The sequence below is a fragment of the Tiliqua scincoides genome, chromosome 3, assembly GCF_035046505.1.
Source record: "Tiliqua scincoides isolate rTilSci1 chromosome 3, rTilSci1.hap2, whole genome shotgun sequence".
NCBI classification, from domain to species: domain Eukaryota; kingdom Metazoa; phylum Chordata; class Lepidosauria; order Squamata; family Scincidae; genus Tiliqua; species Tiliqua scincoides.
Window position 1 is genome coordinate 43897892 of NC_089823.1, and position 18776 is coordinate 43916667.

Sequence of the window (18776 nt, forward strand, 5' to 3'; positions counted from 1 at the left end):
AATTCTAATTATTCTAATTCATTTCCTACTAAATGCAACCTTTTTCTTACTTGGATTATTTAAAACAAAAACTGTTACTGGTTTCTGTAAGAGCAGGTGAGAGTGGACTGGGAGCACTTCCTGCTTTAGGAGTGTGGTGTTCTGGCCCACTGCTCCTTCCACCTTATGGGCCTTAAGCAAAGCAGCACCTTAAACAAAGCAGCAAGGGGTGGAACACACTGGTGGCCCTCTCAGTGTACAAGAACATTCCCTGCTTTGTTTAAAGAGCCCATGCTGAGGAACAAACAAGGTAAGGGGCTGGTTCCAGACAGGAAAGCGGTTGTGGGCATCTTTTGCTACTCCCCTCAATATGCTGCCCAATGCAGACATCACTGTGTCATAAATGCGCTGGTTGTGCTCTGTATCCCTGGAACTTACGTACTCCAAGGCATATTTCTAGGATAACGTCTTATTCATACATGTACTTCAAACATATTTTCTTGCAAAGTAATTACACTTTTGGACAAAGTGTTCACCACCAGAGATGTTATTTACCTCAGGAATTAATCTAGTAGGTATTTTACAGCTGTATCAGCTAAATATACTGCTGAAAACGTGAAACCTTTTGCTCCTTCTGGACCACGAAGCATGATTAAAGAAGAGATGGGGAGAAAACTCATAATGAAAACCAATCTTGAGGTGGCACTCTGAGACATATCAGAATTGTTTTGTATTTCTTCTATCAAGCCACAACAAAATTAGGCATAAGTGGTAGTTAAGCTTTATCAGTGCCTGTAGAAGAAATCAATTATATAATTATTAGGATAGGATTTCCTTATGTGCAATTTGTCCTATTTTTAAAATCTATTCTGATAAATCCCCAAAGTTAAATTATTACATTTACAGCCCAATCCATATATTCCACTGGTATAACCTCTTTTACGACTGTTGCAAATGCAAGAAAGGGCTTTTGTGTAAAACAAACTCCCTCTCATTGGACATTGGATTATTTCCCTCTCTGCCTGTGTTCTGACAGTGACTGGGAACGCATTTATTTTCTTTAGCATTTGGGGATTCACTTTAGTTTTGCTGCATAACTTGGTTATGTTTTTTTTTTCCTTTCGTGATGTTTTGTTGTGCTGTGATTACTTTTTATATATTGTTCATTGGTTTCAGTTGTTTTAGAACTGCTTAAGCCCTTAGGATGTGTCACCTGAGGGAAGGTAAAAATGGGATTCCAAAAATAGGATACAAATAAATCCTGTCAATTATAGCACATTTCTTCCTGTGGGGCTTCCCAGACTCAGGTTGGAGAGAGGATCTTCCCTTGTTGCACTCCCAATACCAGCTTGCTGGGTCTCGCAATCAGTGTCATAACTAATTATTGTGTAGCCCAGTGCCAAGCTCAAAATGTTGCCCTGGAAGTGATGTCACAACCGGAGGTGACATCACGCCTGGGCTTTTTAAAAAGTGAAAATTGGGAGGAACCCACCTCCTTCCCCCAGCACCTCACCACCCATTTACTCTGCTGCCTCCCCCCAGTCAGTGGCATAGTTAAGGCATCTATCTGCTACCTGGGATCAAAGAAGATTTTGTAACTCCCCCCTGCATGACAAAATCAAATTTAATTAAGTAAATAATTAAAAAGTTATTGGTTCCATGCTGTATCATAATAACATCTCATTGGCACTCAGAACAATCAGTCTCATAGGTCAGTGTGGAGTTAAATAAATCCACTTTTTGTTCCACAAGGCAGTTGTGTTTTGATTTTCTGGTTAATTGGTCATAACTTTTGACAGAATATAGATATCCCAATGCAGTTTATTTCATTGCATTGTGCATTAAATTACCTTTCCAATGATATATAACATGATGGTATTACTCATACACACCAGGATTTTCACAATTTTGGTCACTAGTGTCAAGCTCAGCTTGTTGCCCCCCTAAAGCTTGATGCCTGGTGCAGCTGCTACCCCTGCACCCCTTTAGCTACACCACTGCTCACAGTCATCCATCCATATGGAAATAATTCTGCTACCCAGTCTGAAGAGCCTTCCCCTGTTGCCTCAGTTTGGCTTTGAGAGTGTAGGGGGTGATACAGCACCCACTTCCTCCTCCATAAGACCACCTTGTCAGTTATAGTGCCTTCTCCAGTGGCTGTGGAGACCAAGCCTTCAACTTTGCATCCTGCTGCTACCACCTCATTACTGGCCCTGACTGACCATTTGTACTAGGGCCTGTCTTATGAGCATGGATGGTCCCACAGCCTTTGCAACCCAGAACCCACTTCTCTAGTGTCCCTTTTACCCTAGAAACCAGGACACCTCCCTTAGGAGAAGCATAAGTAGATGCAGGACCTGACTGTGACCCACCTACTGGCTGCAGTGCTCACTGTGGGGTGACCGGTTTGGTAGCAGTGCACTACTCACTGTATTGTGCAGGTGACCCCAGCAAAGGGCTCAATTACCATTCATGAGATGGTGGCAGACTCTCCCGGGGGGGTTGGGTGCAAGAACAGAGCAGCACCTCTAAAGGACACATCTAATGGAGACATTCGGTCATTTTTTGCATAGATACAGATATGTGTGCCTCCATAATTCTGCTGTGAAGTTTACAGTTTCTCCTCTTCCCTACTGTTTCGTAGTGCAGAATTGGAACCTTCCTTTTAACAGTCATACAGCGCAAATTATAGGATAAAAAGTAGGGGGTTCACCTGTAATGGAATCCATAAGTGCCCATATTAGTTAATTAATAGCCCTCCTGTAGCTTCTAAAAATAAAACAATAGCAAAGGGGACTGACACAAAACCCAGGGGGCTGGGTTGTCACTGGTCCCCTGTAATTTGAGGAGTGTAGTAAATTGGGGATAGATGAAAACATTTGGAATACTGATGATAATCCTCCCTGCATGCATGGAGAGGGGAATAAGGTGACCGCCTTCTCAGCATCCCTTTGATAGGACTTGCAGATTACCAGATGCTAGTGGCAACCATAGTTCAATGTTAATCCTATTTGGCTGAGTATTTCTCATTTGTTAAATTCAGAAGAATAGCAAGTCCTTTCATATTCTGTTCTTATTCAGCAATACATTCTGTATTAAGATTTCTAACATGAATTTTTGTTAGATAGTTCTATTTTATTCTACTCTTTGTGTTGCAATCCAGATCCATTAACATCGGTGTATAGTTTTCCACTAGTGAACAGGGGTGCGTTGATTGCACCATTTGTTACCAACACTGCACACATATATTTGCAAAATAATTCTATAATTTTATAAACATTTTATAAGTAATTTATAAACTTTTACACATATTCCATGTGTTGTTGAAAGGAAACCTAAGCTGCTTGTACTTATTCAGGCATTACATACTGTATAAATACAATGTCATGATAAAAGGCAGACATATAAAAGTCTGACAATTGCTGTTTTTTTACTTCAGGTGAATTTGGAGAAGTGTGTAGTGGTCGCCTAAAGACACCTGGGAAAAGAGAAATTCCTGTGGCCATAAAAACCCTGAAAGGTGGCTATGTGGACAGGCAGAGACGGGATTTCCTACGGGAAGCAAGTATCATGGGACAGTTCGACCACCCAAACATTATCCGTCTTGAAGGAGTTGTTACGAAAAGTAAGTTACTTAAGACGTTTTGTTTGCGAGCATTTGTGTATTCTTTCTGCACTTACCCCGGTCTAGCAAGGGCAATTCACATGCAGACTGAGGTTTCCACATCTGGATTTGCTGCTGAATAAGTGCATAGTGTGCACAAAAGGGTGCTTGGGGTTATTCTTGGATTGCAGTTTTGGAACCACATGTACAGTGCTGAGCATCTATTTCGTAGGCAGTCATTCTCACATCTCTGGGTTTGGGCCATTGTCTTTCATGTAATAGAATTGTTTTTATATTGGTTACTCTTCATCTATTCAAAATACATTTTTCATTATCGGTGAAAAATAATGAGTATCTAATGTATTTTGAAAAATTCTCCATAACATCATAAAGATGGGAAAATGAACACAATTATCTTCTATGAATTCAGTATAATTTATACAGAATCTTCACGCCTATCGTATACTGATAAATTCAAGGAAGATAAAAATTATCTAGGGATGCAACAGGTATTTTGGGAGCAAAATGGCAGGTGTGTTTCAATGTAAGTAAGTGTAAAGTCATGCACATTGGGGCAAAAAGTCAAAACTTCACATATAGGCTGATGGGTTCTGAGCTGTCTGTGACAGATCAGGTGAGAGATCTTGGGGTGGTGGTGGTGAAGTCGATGAAAGTGTCGACCCAATGTGCGGCAGCAGTAAAGAAGGCCAATTCTATGCTTGGGATTATTAGAAAAGGTATTGAGAACAAAACGACTACTATTATAATGCCATTGTACAAATCGATGGTAAGGCCACACCTGGAGTATTGTGTCCAGTTCTGGTCGCCACATCTCAAAAAGGACATAGTGGAAATGGAAAAGGTGCAAAGGAGAGTGCCTAAGATGATTACTGGGCTGGGGCACCTTCCTTATGAGGAAAGGCTTTGGCGTTTGGGCATCTTCAGCCTAGAAAAGAGACGCTTGAGGGGGGGCATGATTGAGACATACAAAATTAAGCATAGGAAGGATAAAGTGGATAGAGAGATGCTCTTTACACTCTCACATAACACCAGAACCAGGGGACATCCACTAAAATTGAGTGTTGGGAGAGTTAGGACAGACAAAAGAAATATTTCTTTACTCAGCATGTGGTTGGCCTGTGGAACTCCTTGCCACAGGATGTGGTGATGGCATCTGGCCTGGACGCCTTTAAAAGGGGATTGGACAAGTTTCTGGAGGAAAAATCCATTATGGGTTACAAGCCATGATGCATATGTGCAACCTCCTGATTTTAGGAATGCCAGATGCAAGGGAGGGCACCAGGATGCAGGTCTCTTGTTATCTGGTGTGCTCCCTGGGGCATTTGGTGGGCCGCCGTGAGATACAGGAAGCTGGACTAGATGGGCCTATGGCCTGATCCAGTGGGGCTGTTCTTATGTTCTTATTGTTGTAGATAAATGTCTTAAATATTGCAACAGGCTTCGGCAGAGTTATGCATCTGCAAAACAAAATAGGATAAAGTAACTTGGATAAGCTATTGCAGAATGAAGCAAACTGTCTAGAATGCAGAAAGATCATGCATTATACCAGGTCAATGCACAGTAACAAAGCAGTCAGTTATTTGAATAGGAGATGGTATGAATAACAGCAAGTCAGTCAGCCTGCTGTGTGTGTGAAATAGAATCCAAAAAGCCAGAAAGGTAATTCAGAAAATTGAGTCCTCACAATAATTATCTGTTTTTGGAGATCCATTTTTGCAGATGCCCTGTTTTTAAACTTTAGTAAGTAAAAATATTCACTTTAATATTTGGAAAGCTTCTGCACACCCGTAAAGCTACTTTCCTGAAATTCCTTTTAAACCTTTGCCTCTTATGAACCTTTTCCCATTGTTAGATCAGGCAACTGCAGACAGCTGTTTAAAGGCCTGATCCAGACCCTCGTGCACCAGCTTACCGCCAGCATGCACTGTTGCAAACATGCTGGAAGGCACATTTGCAAGACCTTACTGTGAGCCCAGTGCCAAAGCTAGCCCAGTGCACACCTGTGCTGGGCCAGCTCCGGCACCAGCCTGCGATCTGCAGCCTGGCAGTTGGCTAGACTGCCAGGTGGCAGTGAGGGTGTGGGGGGAAGTGGGCAGCAAGCATTCCAGGGCAGGGGGAGGTGAGGGGATGGGAGGGTGGGGAGTGGGTGAGAGGAAGGCTGGACCAGTGGAGCTCGGCTTCACTGAATCCGAGGCCCCATGCCAGGCTTCTCTGATTCTGCGCGAGCTCCAGAGCCACTGCAGAATTGAGTAGTTCCATTGTGGGGCTTCTTCCCTTCCTTGGGGGAAGGGGACAAAAGCACGGCAGCCCCACTATCTGGGCATCTCAGGATTGGGCTGCTCATCAGTTGACAATGTGTACATATGTGGAAAAATCTCTTAAAGATAAGTTATTTAACTTATTTCCAAGGCTTATATAGCAGACATGATGTGTTCAAGGCATAATTTTTGCTATCACCATCCCATCAGGTTTGCTGATTTGCAAGGCTTCCTTATGTTCATTGCTATTTTAAACGTGTATATTCAGAGCTTCTGAAAAATGATGTGTTGACAACATGAGAAAGTGATGTCCTCATTGCAATATGATGAATCCTTCCTTTTTTAAACTTTGGTTTTTATTATTAAATCTGAAATACAAAGCAATACAGTAACACAACGTAAGATTTAAAAAAAACCTGAGAAAAACATATAACCTAATCAAAACTATTTTCTCATAACATAACAAGCAACGATGGCATCAAAGTTTGTATTTACTTGCTTCAGAATGCCAGTTAGTACTTGGTGGCACTGCATTTTTTCCAAAAGTTATCTAGCATTGACTGTAATCTGAGCTGATGCACGCCTCCCTCCCACACCTAGAATGCTGCTGCAACAGCAGCATTTTGGGTGCCAGAGCAACCATAATGATATCTGAATTGTTAGTATAGGTGCCAGGTGCCCAGTGCCCAAGCATGGGGGAAGGGATGCACTTTTTCAGGACTTTGAGATCCAGGGTGGGGGGCAGACTTAACTGCAACCCCATACCATGAGGAAAGAAATTAAACTAAGGGCCCAATCTTAACTCTGGCCATTGGAACTGGTAACCTCAGTGGACATGACAGCAGTGCTGCTTTCATGCTGTTGGTACGGTAGTATATCACATAATTGTCTACTATACTAATATATTTATTTAGTATATTTAAATAAATATTTATTTATATTTATATTTATTATTTATTATTATAAATAATATTTATTTATAAATATATTTATATTTATTAGTAGTATATTAGTATATACTAATACTATATATACTATACTAATAATATATTAGTATTAGTATACTAATATAGTATACTAATTGTCTAGTATATCATAATTATATACTAGTATACAATTACGGTAGTATATCACAAAATGCAAAATATTGATAGGAGGAAAGTTTTGCATCTTGCATCTTAGTTACTGCTTCTTGATAAGAGAAATTGGATAACAAACGTTTTCGTTCCCAATTTCATGAATATTTCTTTTCCAAATGTTTATATTTCCCAGGACATTCAGGCTCCTGAATATAGAAAACATGTCTTATATGCTAAGACAGTGGTTCTCAAACTGTGGGTCGGGACCCACTTGGGTCACGACCTGATTTTTGGTGGATTGCCAAAGGGTGATGGAAAGATCAGATAACGAATTGCCTCAAGCCCTGAGGCTATTAAAAATCAGAAACTTATTGAAAATGTATTTTTCAATAAGTGTAGATTGTGTAAGAATTGATAACTAATATTTTGTATGCTTATAGTAGAGCAAAGAAATGTAGTTTGAGATTTCCACGTTTGCCACACAACTTGTAATATCTTTATTTTTAAAAAAAAATTTGTATTTGTGTTTAATAAAATAAAAACATGGGGAAAAATCAGAAACTGTAGCAGCTAATCACCCTGCAAAGTGGTCAGCTCTTGCAATTTGCAAGATGGCTACTAACTGCCCTACAATGAGCTGAGCTCCTACATTTTGCAAGTATGTATAAATATAGAGAGATAAAGTTTGATGGCCTTTTTCCTACTTATATATAAAATAGGATATCTTTCTAGATCTCAATTTTTTAAAGTCTGGTAAACCTAGATGGGTCCCAATAGAGTGTTGTTTTAAAAAGTGGGTACTGGTGCTAAAAAGTTTGGGAACCACTGGGTCAAGATATGTTTATAGAAAATATATAAAACAGGTCTTAAAGGATAAAGATTGGAACCTTGTTTTCATTTTACACTTTCCAGTTCTTCACAACTGCACAGTTAATTTATTTTCTTGCTTTTTAAAAAGCATATTGTCTGAAATCACAGACAGTACGGCATGTAGGGACTCTTGTATCTGTTTGTTCCAGGGCTAATATTTTTGAACTTGCAAGCCATTCACTGGCTGCTTCCAGTTTGGTTGTGTCATATTAATTAAAACGTATGCATCTATTTAAATTTGCTGAGGCTGATGTATTTATTTTTGTGATTTTGGTTCTGGTATTGTAAGTATGCATCTGTTGTAAGAGGGAAGGAAAACTGCAATATTAGATTGCTTTTGTTTGTTGTAAGTTGTCCACTCCTTCAGCACCTAAAAATAGTAGGCTACAATGAGATTTGGTTATATTTAAGGAGCCAATTTGAGGCAAGGTGACCTTTGACCCCAGACTGTAAAGCCACTGGATAGCCCAGTATAAGCATAGCGACACATACAATGGTAACAGAAAAGGCTGCTTGATGTTAAGAAAGAATCATTTTGCAAGTCTGATTGTTAGTTTCACAGAAGTTTTACAGAAGCTGCATAGGCCTCAGAGTTTGGAATTTAGCTTAGATAACAGTATCAGGCTGGAGATGTATGCCTTGGTAGAAGTTAAACACACCTGTGTCTACCAGGAAAGCTCTGTAACTATACTCTTATGCTTTTAGAGCAAAAGCACATATATGCAATAAAGGGATCAAGTAACCTGTAACCCACATATAAGGGAACATAATAATCATATAATGATCATACAAGAAGGCCATAGGAAACCAAAATTTTAGAAAACTTTTAAAACCACTTAATAAAAGAAGCCTCAGTTTTGCAGACGGTCTTACAGTGTAACTGTTATGGAATGCAGAAAAGATAAGATAGGGCGCTCGAACAAGGCTACCCTAATGAGAGATGAGTACGGGTCTGAAGTTCTGCCAAGATGAAATCTTCACACCTGCTCTTTTAATGAGGTTGGTAAGACCTGTCAGAGTAACTTTAATTGGATTGATGGATGTGAATAAGATCCAACACTGGATAAATGGTACTATAGCAAACCCTACTGGTTTTTGAAAACTTTTGGGAATTGTGTAATTTTGGCTAAGTTTTAAGGTGAAACCCCACCTTATGTAAATCAGAGCCAATCAATGGTTTTACCCAGTTATTGCCCACCTATTTTCCATCTTTTATGTAAATGGTATCTTATCTGTATCCTATTAGGAGTTAGCCCCATCTCTGATGTCAAATATCAGCCAATGGGAAGTTTAGATTTTGGGACAAAGGGCTGAGAAATTTATAAAAACTCTGGACATCATTGGGTTGGTATCCATGCTTTGTGACATGAGTCCCGTGGACCAATTGTATGCAATTCAAATAAAAGCGTGTGAACCTTCACTCCTGAGTACCGAGTAATTCTTGAGTTGCCTTTCAACCTTGCAACAAATTGTATAAATACTTGATTTTTTAAAACATTATTAAGAAACATGCAGTGCAATCCTAACCTGCCCTGGAGCAGGCAGGCCAGCAGGCCTGAGCTGCATGCAAGGCAGGGCTGCGGCTGAAAGTGGTCATCCCGGGGCCAGGGGAATCACTTCCCCTTACCCTGGGTAAAGCAGCAGCAGCCCAGAGGGGCTACTCGGATCTGCACCACTGAAATTGGCGGCGCAAACCTAGCAGCCCTGGACCGCCCTGGGCTACCTGGGAATGGGGTTAGGATCTATCATAATTGCTGGATCCTGACCCCACCTCCCACTTCCCGCCCACCTGCCCCTAGGAATGTCACCGTCTGCCCTCCCCTGCCCTGAAAGGCCTCCCTCCTGCCTCCTCCCCACTCTCCCACGCTCCCCCAGATCCCTGTGTCGACTGACGCAAATTCATCCTCCACAGGGCCTGCACTGGTGCAGTTGAATCAGCGCAAAAGTGCTTTACAGCACTTTTGAGACAACACAAGGTACTTGCACCGGCCTATCAGCAGCTCAGGATTGCGCCCTTAAATAAATATTAAATTTAAATTAATTTTAATCGAATAATTAATAAAAACCAGATATTAATCTAAAAAGCCTTAGAGGCTATCTGCTCTAAAATGTAGAGATTCATTTTGAAAATATCTTACACAGAAGTAGTTCGATTCAATTCTGTGGGAATACTGTAGAGTGAGCAGTTTCGGAGTTGCAACACATCACCACTATTGGATAATTATCAGACAGAACCTGACACCAAACTCACTGAGACATACACCACTTTAAGTGGTTAATGAATCACCCTTTGACAATGAGAAACAGACTTGATCTCTAGTGCTTAGGCACACACTTTCCCCTCTGTTAGCCATGAGTTATTAAGCTGTTACCCTTGCCTGTATATATTGCTGCAGTTAGTAGGCAGTGTGATCTATCACAGAGTTTTAATCTACTGACCTAAAAAACAAATTACTTGATTGCAATAAATTTGAGAGTTCTAACCAATCAATAATTATTGATGAACAAAACAACAAAGGCTCTCACACGCTGCGCGAATAAGACCTCCTCCCCACCAATACCAGGCAAGCCAATGTTACCCTAGTGTGCCATTCAAATGCAGGATATGTTATCTTCTAAATGACAAATCTTAGGGTACTAAGGGCCCAATCCTAACTGGCCCTAGCACCAGCACTGAGCTGCAGTGCTGATGCCGGGTGTCACAAACGTGCCATAAAGCACATTTACGGCACCCTGTGAGGAGTCAGCACCGGCCCAGCGCCAGTCAGCGCTGAAATTAGCGTCGGCTGGATGCCGCCTGAAGCATGGTAAGAGCTCCAGGTGGTGGTGAGGACATTGGGGAATGCAAGAAGAGGCATTCCGAGGTGAGGAGGGTGGGGTGGGGGAGGATCCTGGGCGGGAGGGAGTGGAACCAGTGGAAATCCTGCTTCGCCGGATCCTGTGCTCCTTGTTGGGCTGAAAAGCCCAACACGGAGCTCCTCCAGCCTGCAGCAGCAAAATAACAAGCACAGAACAGAGGAGTCCTATTTCGTCCCCTGTTCAGGGGAAGGGGATGAAAGTTCCCTTACTCAAGGAGGCCTCTGGCAGCCCTGATGGTGCCACTGGCTGCAGCAGTAGTCATTTTAAGGCTGCTGCACCTGGGAGAGCTGCCAGGGATAGGGCTGACCTGTAAATCATTCCTGAATGAACCCTGAATGATTCCTTCATTTTTTCTTTTTAAGGAAAGAAATGCTACCATGTCATTTCTAATGCCCAACCTGCTAACTCTGCCCTTAGATGGGGCCTATTTCAACAAGTTTCTGTTCCTGGGAAAAATTCAAATAATGATTCCACCTAGTCTAGTTTATTGTTCTGTAATGCTGAAAGTGCATACAGTAGAACCTCTTTAAGTTGACCACCCAAGGGACTGGGGGAATTGGTCAACATAGGGAAGTGGTCAACATATGGGGAAAAAAGGCATTTAAATATTATCATGTTTAGCTCCCTGGACAACAAATACAAGGCCAAGTTATTATTTAGATTGGATTTTTAAAAAGCTTTATTGCGAATATCAATGAGAATTGATCCTCTTGTGATGCTTACTATTTATATCATCTATATCTATATCAAGAGACAGAGAATAAACAGCCCACAATCAGTGTTTAAAAAAACCCTGAGAATTAATAAGTTTAAAAAAAATTGGAAGTTAAAAAAAAATACTTGGTTTCATAGCAGACAGGCAGACCAATGCTATCCCTTGCCAGCCCATAGCATGTAGCATGTGATATAGCCCCAACAGCTTAAAAAAAAATACTTTTTACCTTAGGCTGCCTGGCCTCCACTGGGTCTCCTCAGATTCACTAAATGCCAGAAGGTGTTTGATACAGTCCCTCACTAAAAGCTGTTGAGAAAACTCCACAGTCAGGAAATAAGAGGACAGGTCCTCTCATGGATTGGGAACTTGTTGAGGACCAGGAAACAGAGAGTGGGTGTCAATGGGCAATTGACAAAAACGTGGAGAGAGGTGGCAAGTGAAGTGCCTCAAGGATCTGTCCTGGGGCTGGTGCTTTTCAACATCTTCATAAGTGACCTGGAAACAGGGATAAGCAGGGAGGTGGACAAGTTTGTGGATGACACTAAACTTCTCTGAGTGGTGAAGACCAGAAGGGATTGTGAAGAGCTCCAGAAGGATCTCTCCAAACTGGGAGACAGCAAAATAGCTGTTGTGTTTCAATATAAGTGTAAAGTAATGCACTGGTGATGGGAACCAAAGTGAAAGGACAGTGGCTTCACTATGCACAAGTAACCTCATGTCCCTCACAACTTGGTACATGTCCAGGTACAATCAGCAGCCGGCACAGGTCTGACGGCTATGTGCAGTGTGCTCACCTATAAAAACCCTTTCGCACACGCACTAGCAGGCGTAGGGGAGGGATTGTTGTGTGGCTTCTTGCTTTTTCAAGATGGGACAAACCAGACAAAACACAGGCCCACAGTATCACGTTCAGTGGTCAACTTACAGAGGGTAAATTAATACTCTGTGCAATGGTCAAAGTGGTCAAGATACAACTTATGAGGTGGTCAATATAGAGAGGTTGGTCTCCCATAGTGTATAATCAGTGTCTGTCCATACTGTGAAAATTAGGTCAACTTAAGGAGGTGGTCATTATAGAGAGGTGGTCAACTTGGAGGTTCTACTGTATTTTAAAGCAGGGGTCTCCAAACTTTTTGACCAGAGGGCCGCATCAAATGTCTGGCATGGTTTTGAGGGCTGGAAAAAAATTTAAATATAAAATTTATATAAATAAATTAGAGATGGAACTTGGATATGTGAATAAATGAATGAATGGGTTCATTCAGTCAACCTCTCTGGCCCTTAGAACACCCTCCAGATGCAACCAGAGCATAGTTCCAGTCATGTTCGGCTAAGTGGGCCAGGGGCTTTCAGGAGACAAGAGGCTGGCCACAGGCCGGATAGAGGCTCGCTGCGGGTCGCATCTGGCCCCTGGGCTGGGGTTTGGAGACCTCTGTTTTAAAGCATTGTCAATTTACTTGAAACAGACATCTGTAAAGTGGATGGTTTCAGAAGATCAGCTTTGCATTTAGAACTTGCTTGTTGTAGTCACCTTACATATTACACAAAGTATATGCCCTAAAATTCACATAACAGCCATTCAATAAAGAACAAAAGCAAGGCTTCACTCAGACTGTTTTTGCTTCAGAAACAGTATTGATTTTGTGAGTTTTAGTTTAAAAAGACTCATTTGTTTTATTTAAAATCCATTGACTGATGCACTTCTTGAAAGTAGTGGAGGAAGCCTGTGTTTTTCTTTGAGGTCAATGTGCAGTGTGATTGCTTTCATCCTGCCTTTGGAAGTGTATCTTCGTGTGCCAATTTTGGATTTCACACTGAGCTTGTTTGGCTGAATTTAAAATGTCTTGAGCTGCAACCTTTCCAGAATGGGTGTGCAAGAACGTGCATCTTGAGCAAATATTGACAAAGCCAGACTATTAATTCCCCTGGATGCAAGATAATAATTTAAATTCCACATGGCATGAGGTACTGAAGTTCTGTGAGCCCTGAAAATCCTCATTCAATGGAATCCTTAAACTGACTTTCTTTTTGCTTAGAAATCTAACTTATTAAAAGGCCTATTGCAAAGCACTAGGTTCTTGAAGAATTATCGTGCTTAAAATTAAAAGGTTATTCAGACCAGTCTACATGGATTTTTTTTTTTTAAAAAACTGATCATTATTAGAATAGGATAAGTACCATTCTCCATAAAGATTCAAATCTATTGACCTAGCCATGGAAACTGAGAAATACCAATTTAGAAATCAAACATTCTCTTGTGTCTCTGATAGTGTGTTTGATCTTACAATACAACAATACATATAACTTTGTATGAAACTATAAAGCTGAGGTAAAAATTTTCCTCCGCGTGTTTTGCTCTGGTGATTTTCAGCTCTTGAATGCAAGAATAGTTTGATGGGTTTTACTCAGGCATCTGGAGGAAATGAAATCCTCAGTGTTTTGATCAGAGGTGCTTGTTTTATTCTACTGGTCTTTACGATGAAAGTGAAGGGGTCAGTACATCTTGCTTGGCAAAGAATGAAAGGAAAGAAACAGCATGATCCTAATGTGTCACACTGTGAACTAAGGAACTAATCGCTGGAGATCTTTCCTCCTAACAATTGTGCCAGTCATTGACATCAGTGAATTTTTGTATTACTTGAGAAGGATATTTTGTTTACAGTTTGAATTCCTAGGATAGTGGAACTTTTCTCCAGCTTGTTAACAGTGATATCATTACAGTCACTTCAGAACTGGGGGACAAATGACATTTAATGTAGGCAATTTTTGGTTTGTTTTTGTTTGTTTTGCTGGATGACTAATAGCAGCTGTGGGGACATTTTAGATCTGGAAAATGGCACAGGTTGAAACACTTTCTCCCACATAACTGATCCTCTGATTCAGTGCTCCTTATAATGGTTCTTAAGTAAAAATGAAATCAGGAGATCTGAGCACAGACGCTCTATTATTACATGTAGTTTGATTCTGACTTGGGCCATTGTATCATATTTATAAAAGGAAAAATGTTGTGCTTGTCTAAACTCTGGATTTGGTATAACACTGATAGCAAAAAATCGCTGTGATACCATTATAGTTTGGGTAAGGTAATGGCACTTCTTGCATTGTTGTCTTATGTAGTTAAGGTTGCAGTCTTATTTGTACATTCCTGGGAGTAAGTTCCACTGACCAAACTGAGACTTACTTCTGAGTAGCCATGCCTAGGATTGTTCTGTATGTAGCTCAAAGGGCAACATATAAGAACAAATTTGAGGTAAATTTACAACTACTACTGTGAAGTTATGAGCCTTGCATGGTTTAATTACTGCACATTTATGTAACTCATCACAGTATTGCACTTTGGATCATTTTGATTGTCACTGTAGCACTGGGCTTTGAAAAATCAGTGGTTTGTTTCTTACCCAAAAGTTGTTCATAGGTGATCCAAAGTAAGAACTATGGAAATTGAAATGTAGCTTCTACCATCAGGACTGACTCATCCATGAGGCAGCCTGAAGTGACTGGATGAGGGCTGCTCCATACCCTGTGCCTGCCTGCCACTTCCCCCAGTCACTCCATCCTAATTTCCAGTTCTCTTCTCGCTCACCAGTGGCAAGAGATGAGTTGGGGCAATGGCAAACCACCTCTTCCTCCTGCACAGCTTCCATGAACAATTGCAGTGGCAGTGCTGGAGAAAGAAGCAGCAAGGACCCACAGCAATCCTATTCTGATTGCTCTCCTTCTACAAGCATGATCAGAACTGGATGTCCTCGCCTCCTTGTTCATCTGGCTGCTTTTGCAAACAAACAGGGTGGGCAAAGCCAGGGCTCTAGTCTTCCCTCCAGTGCTCTGGCAGCACACTGCTCAGCACAGTGCCAGAGCTTGCTTTATGGCTGCTTTTCAGCTATGCTTTTCCGAATGCTAGATCCGCCAGTGCAAAGAGCCCATAGGGATAGGCTGTGAGGTAGTTTCCTGGATTCCTATGGAGCAGGGCTTCTGAGATGCTGGCATACCCTATACCAGTGGTTCTTAAAATCCTACTCCAATGTTGAAACCCCAGAAAGTATTTGCAGAGGCAGCAGCAACAACATCACAGCAATCGCACTACCACCCCAAACAAGGAGCTTTATAACATGCCTGGGGTAGCAATGACCACCTGGAAGGGGGGCTCATAGCCCCGTCTACGGGCTTCCCCACTGCTCAAAAAGGCTTCTTGCTGTGATCGCAACCCACTTCCATGTTCGCAATTGCAAACCTGAAGTAGGTTGCAATCTCAGAAAGGAGGCTTTCTGAGTAGTGAAGAGGCCCACATATGGGGTTACAAGGCCCCCACACCCTCCAGATTATTGGCGGTACTCCCCAGGCATGTTATAAAGCCCCTTGTTCATGGTGGCAGCATGATCATAGTGGTGCCTTTGCTGTAGTCATGTCTTGTCCACCCTCTTAAGGGGGAGAGGCCTCCTTCCAGTTCTGGTGGGTCACAACCCAACAGTTTGAGAACCACTTGCCTATACAATAATCTGACATGAGAGACACATCAGCTCCTTCTTTGTATTTTGGAAGTTGTTCAAGATATTTTTATTTTGTAGGGCCATAAGGTGCAGACTAGAAACATTTTTTTTTAATTCTACATGTGGCTTTTAGTTCGGTTTTTATGCTGTTATACAGCATTCCCATCCTTTTCATTTCAAAAGTGTCCTTATATTTCATGTCAAATATAAGGACGCATCCTAAGGCGGCCTCGGGCCAGTGCATGTTCCATGTGTTGGCTCAGGAGGAACGCAAACATGCTGTAAGGCACTTTTGCACCTTCTCAAGAGTTGGTTGGGCCAGCATAGGCATGCGTGCTGGCTCATGGAGGCTGATTCCAGCCTCCACGCCAACCTTGATGGGGAGGTTTTCATCAGCCAAGCTCAGCCAACACAAAACTCTGGGGTGGGGGGGAGGCGGGAGGGGGGCATTCCGGGATAAGGGAAGGCAGGCAGAGGGTGGACCCGGGGGCAGGCGGATGGGGAGCAGGAGGCAGGGCTGGGACCCAAACCCTAGCCCCTGGATCCTAGATATGCTGGATCCTAGCCCCCATTCCCAAGCTGCTCCACTCTCCTCTGACTATTGCCACCTCTGAAGATGGCTCAAGTCCAAGGAGACCCATTGGGGCTGTGGTAGATTACCCAAGGGGAAGGGGAAGAGTTTCTCTTCCCCTTACATCCGGCTGAGCCACTTCGGGCGCTTGTTTTGCGCTGGGTACAGCACAAGCCTCCTGGCCTGCCTGTTCCGGCGCAAGATAGAATTGCACTGCACACTTCACAGAGCACAGAAGAGTGCTGCTTTGCCATCCTATCCCACTTCCATGTGCACGATTAAGGTCGCAATCCAAACCTGCACTGGAGCAAGCAAGCCAGGAGGCTTCCGCTGCATCCAGCACAAGTTTGTGGGCAGCAGCGGCTCAACCAGAGGCAAGGGGAAACTCTTCCCCTTACCCCTGAGTAACGGCTGCTGTCTCCAATGGGTCTCCTCAGACCTGCGCCACCTCTGGAGGTAGCGCAAGTCCAAGGAGAGTGGAGCGGCTTGAAGCATAACTGCGTAACTGCCGGGTCCCAACCCCACCTCCGGCTCCCCGCACGCCCGCCCCAGGGCTGCCCATCGCCCACCCGCCCCGCCCAGAAACGCCTCCTTCCCTCCTCCCCACGCCTACCTTTTCCACTTGTGCCGGTATGAGCACTTTACGGCACGTTTGCAACCCTCTTACGCTGGCCCAAGGGACTTGGGCCGGCATAAGGCGCCCTTTGGATTGTGACCTAAATGGAAAACCCTGAGAAATCCCAGTGAAGTGAACATGTGCCATCAGTGCACATGATATGTTGCTGATGTTTGATAATATAAGAGGAAACAGAGGAATAGCATCACATGGATAAAAAAGCCACTGATTATTAAATAAAACTGCCCTTCAGTTATCTTCTGCCACAGAAAATAAAGAAAATGTCAATCATTTCTGTTTGCCTTCTAATAATTTTGCTATTTGGCTTCCTCGGTTATACTTTGTTTTTCTTCTGTTACTAGAAATTCAAGTGACATATAATGCTTTTTCCCTGAGGTTTTCTATTCTTCTTTAAAAAAAAAAAAATCATAATTCTTAGATTGTGGTTTCCACCTCTCATACACTTTCTTTCTACTAGAAATGTAATATTCTCCATAGAATCTAGTCATTACATTATTAAAAAGCAAGATCAAGTGACATAAGCTGTTATTTTTGTTTTACAATTGTATGCTTGTAATCATACCTTTTCTTGTCTGGTGTGAAAACATCAACAGGGAGGGAATGATCACAGTTTACAAACATATTGCAGAGCATCCAGACCAACGATATTTCAAATTAGTTTGCTCTGAAAATCGTCAGGAGCAGCAGGAACAAGCAGTCCCAATCCCACTCATATCAGCATTCAGATGGATCTCTGAACAGTGAACAGTCAACCATCCCCACTTTTTGCACTGGAAAAGACATTTCCGCAATGCTAGATTCATCATGGTAGTCATGTTAAAAAATTAGAAAACTTGCAACATTGAGCGATAAAGAATTCCGCATTATTGCCAGATGTTTTTGGTATATGAGCCAATCTACACTCAGAATATTCATATTACATAAACCTGTTGAGAATGTACCTCTTTATATTGCAAGTGGTGGATTGCATTCCCACACACTAAAAACATTTCAATCCAGGTAGAATACTAGCATATCAGGGGAAACCTAGGCTGTGAAGAGGAATGTGGTAAAGTTCATCAGACGTGGGTCATGCCAGTGCAGTCAAATAATAATTGGAGCAGTTTCCAGTGACTGCCCAGTTGAAGTCCTGCATTGCCCATGATCACGTCTCTCTTGAAAATACATTAGATTTCATGAATTTAGACTCTTGTAGAGTTTTTGCATTATTTTTCTTCAGTGCTTCTGTTTCTTTAGCAAAGATGAAGGGTTTAGCCTTATTCACGTTGTTAAGATTATAACTGGATGTTGTATTATAAAATCGCATTTCAAAATCTTGACCTTTATAAGGAAAATATAGACTCCACATGTGTGCACTAGAATTACAATGGTAGGAACAACTAATCCTATTTCCCCATCTCCCTTAAGATTTGTTTGAGCTTTAAAGTGCAGCATATCTCTGTATGCACATATCCTAAACCTTTATTGCTCAGAATTCATTTCATATTGAAAATATTTTCCAGCAGAATCCTACAGGATATCACAGATAAAAACAGGACTGCTGCCATGTCCTCGCCCCCATGGATACAGAAACTGCAGATATGGGAGAACTCTTTCTCCATGCACCTCTGCACTCTTTAACTTTGTTTAGGTGCTAACTTTTCTATCCAGAGACCTATATAATAATGATGTACAAGCATTGTCATATGGCCATACA

At 42.0% G+C, this 18776-nt stretch overlaps 1 protein-coding gene across 2 annotated transcripts in view; it reads left to right on the forward strand.

Annotated features, from left to right (window-relative positions):
* Positions 1 to 18776, forward strand: part of EPHA6 (EPH receptor A6) — a 499677-nt gene that overhangs the window by 378703 nt on the left and 102198 nt on the right. For both annotated transcript variants that reach the window (XM_066619606.1, XM_066619607.1), the window contains one exon: positions 3419 to 3604. In XM_066619606.1, the coding sequence (XP_066475703.1) occupies positions 3419 to 3604 (186 nt within the window). The remainder of the gene's footprint in view (positions 1 to 3418; positions 3605 to 18776) is intronic.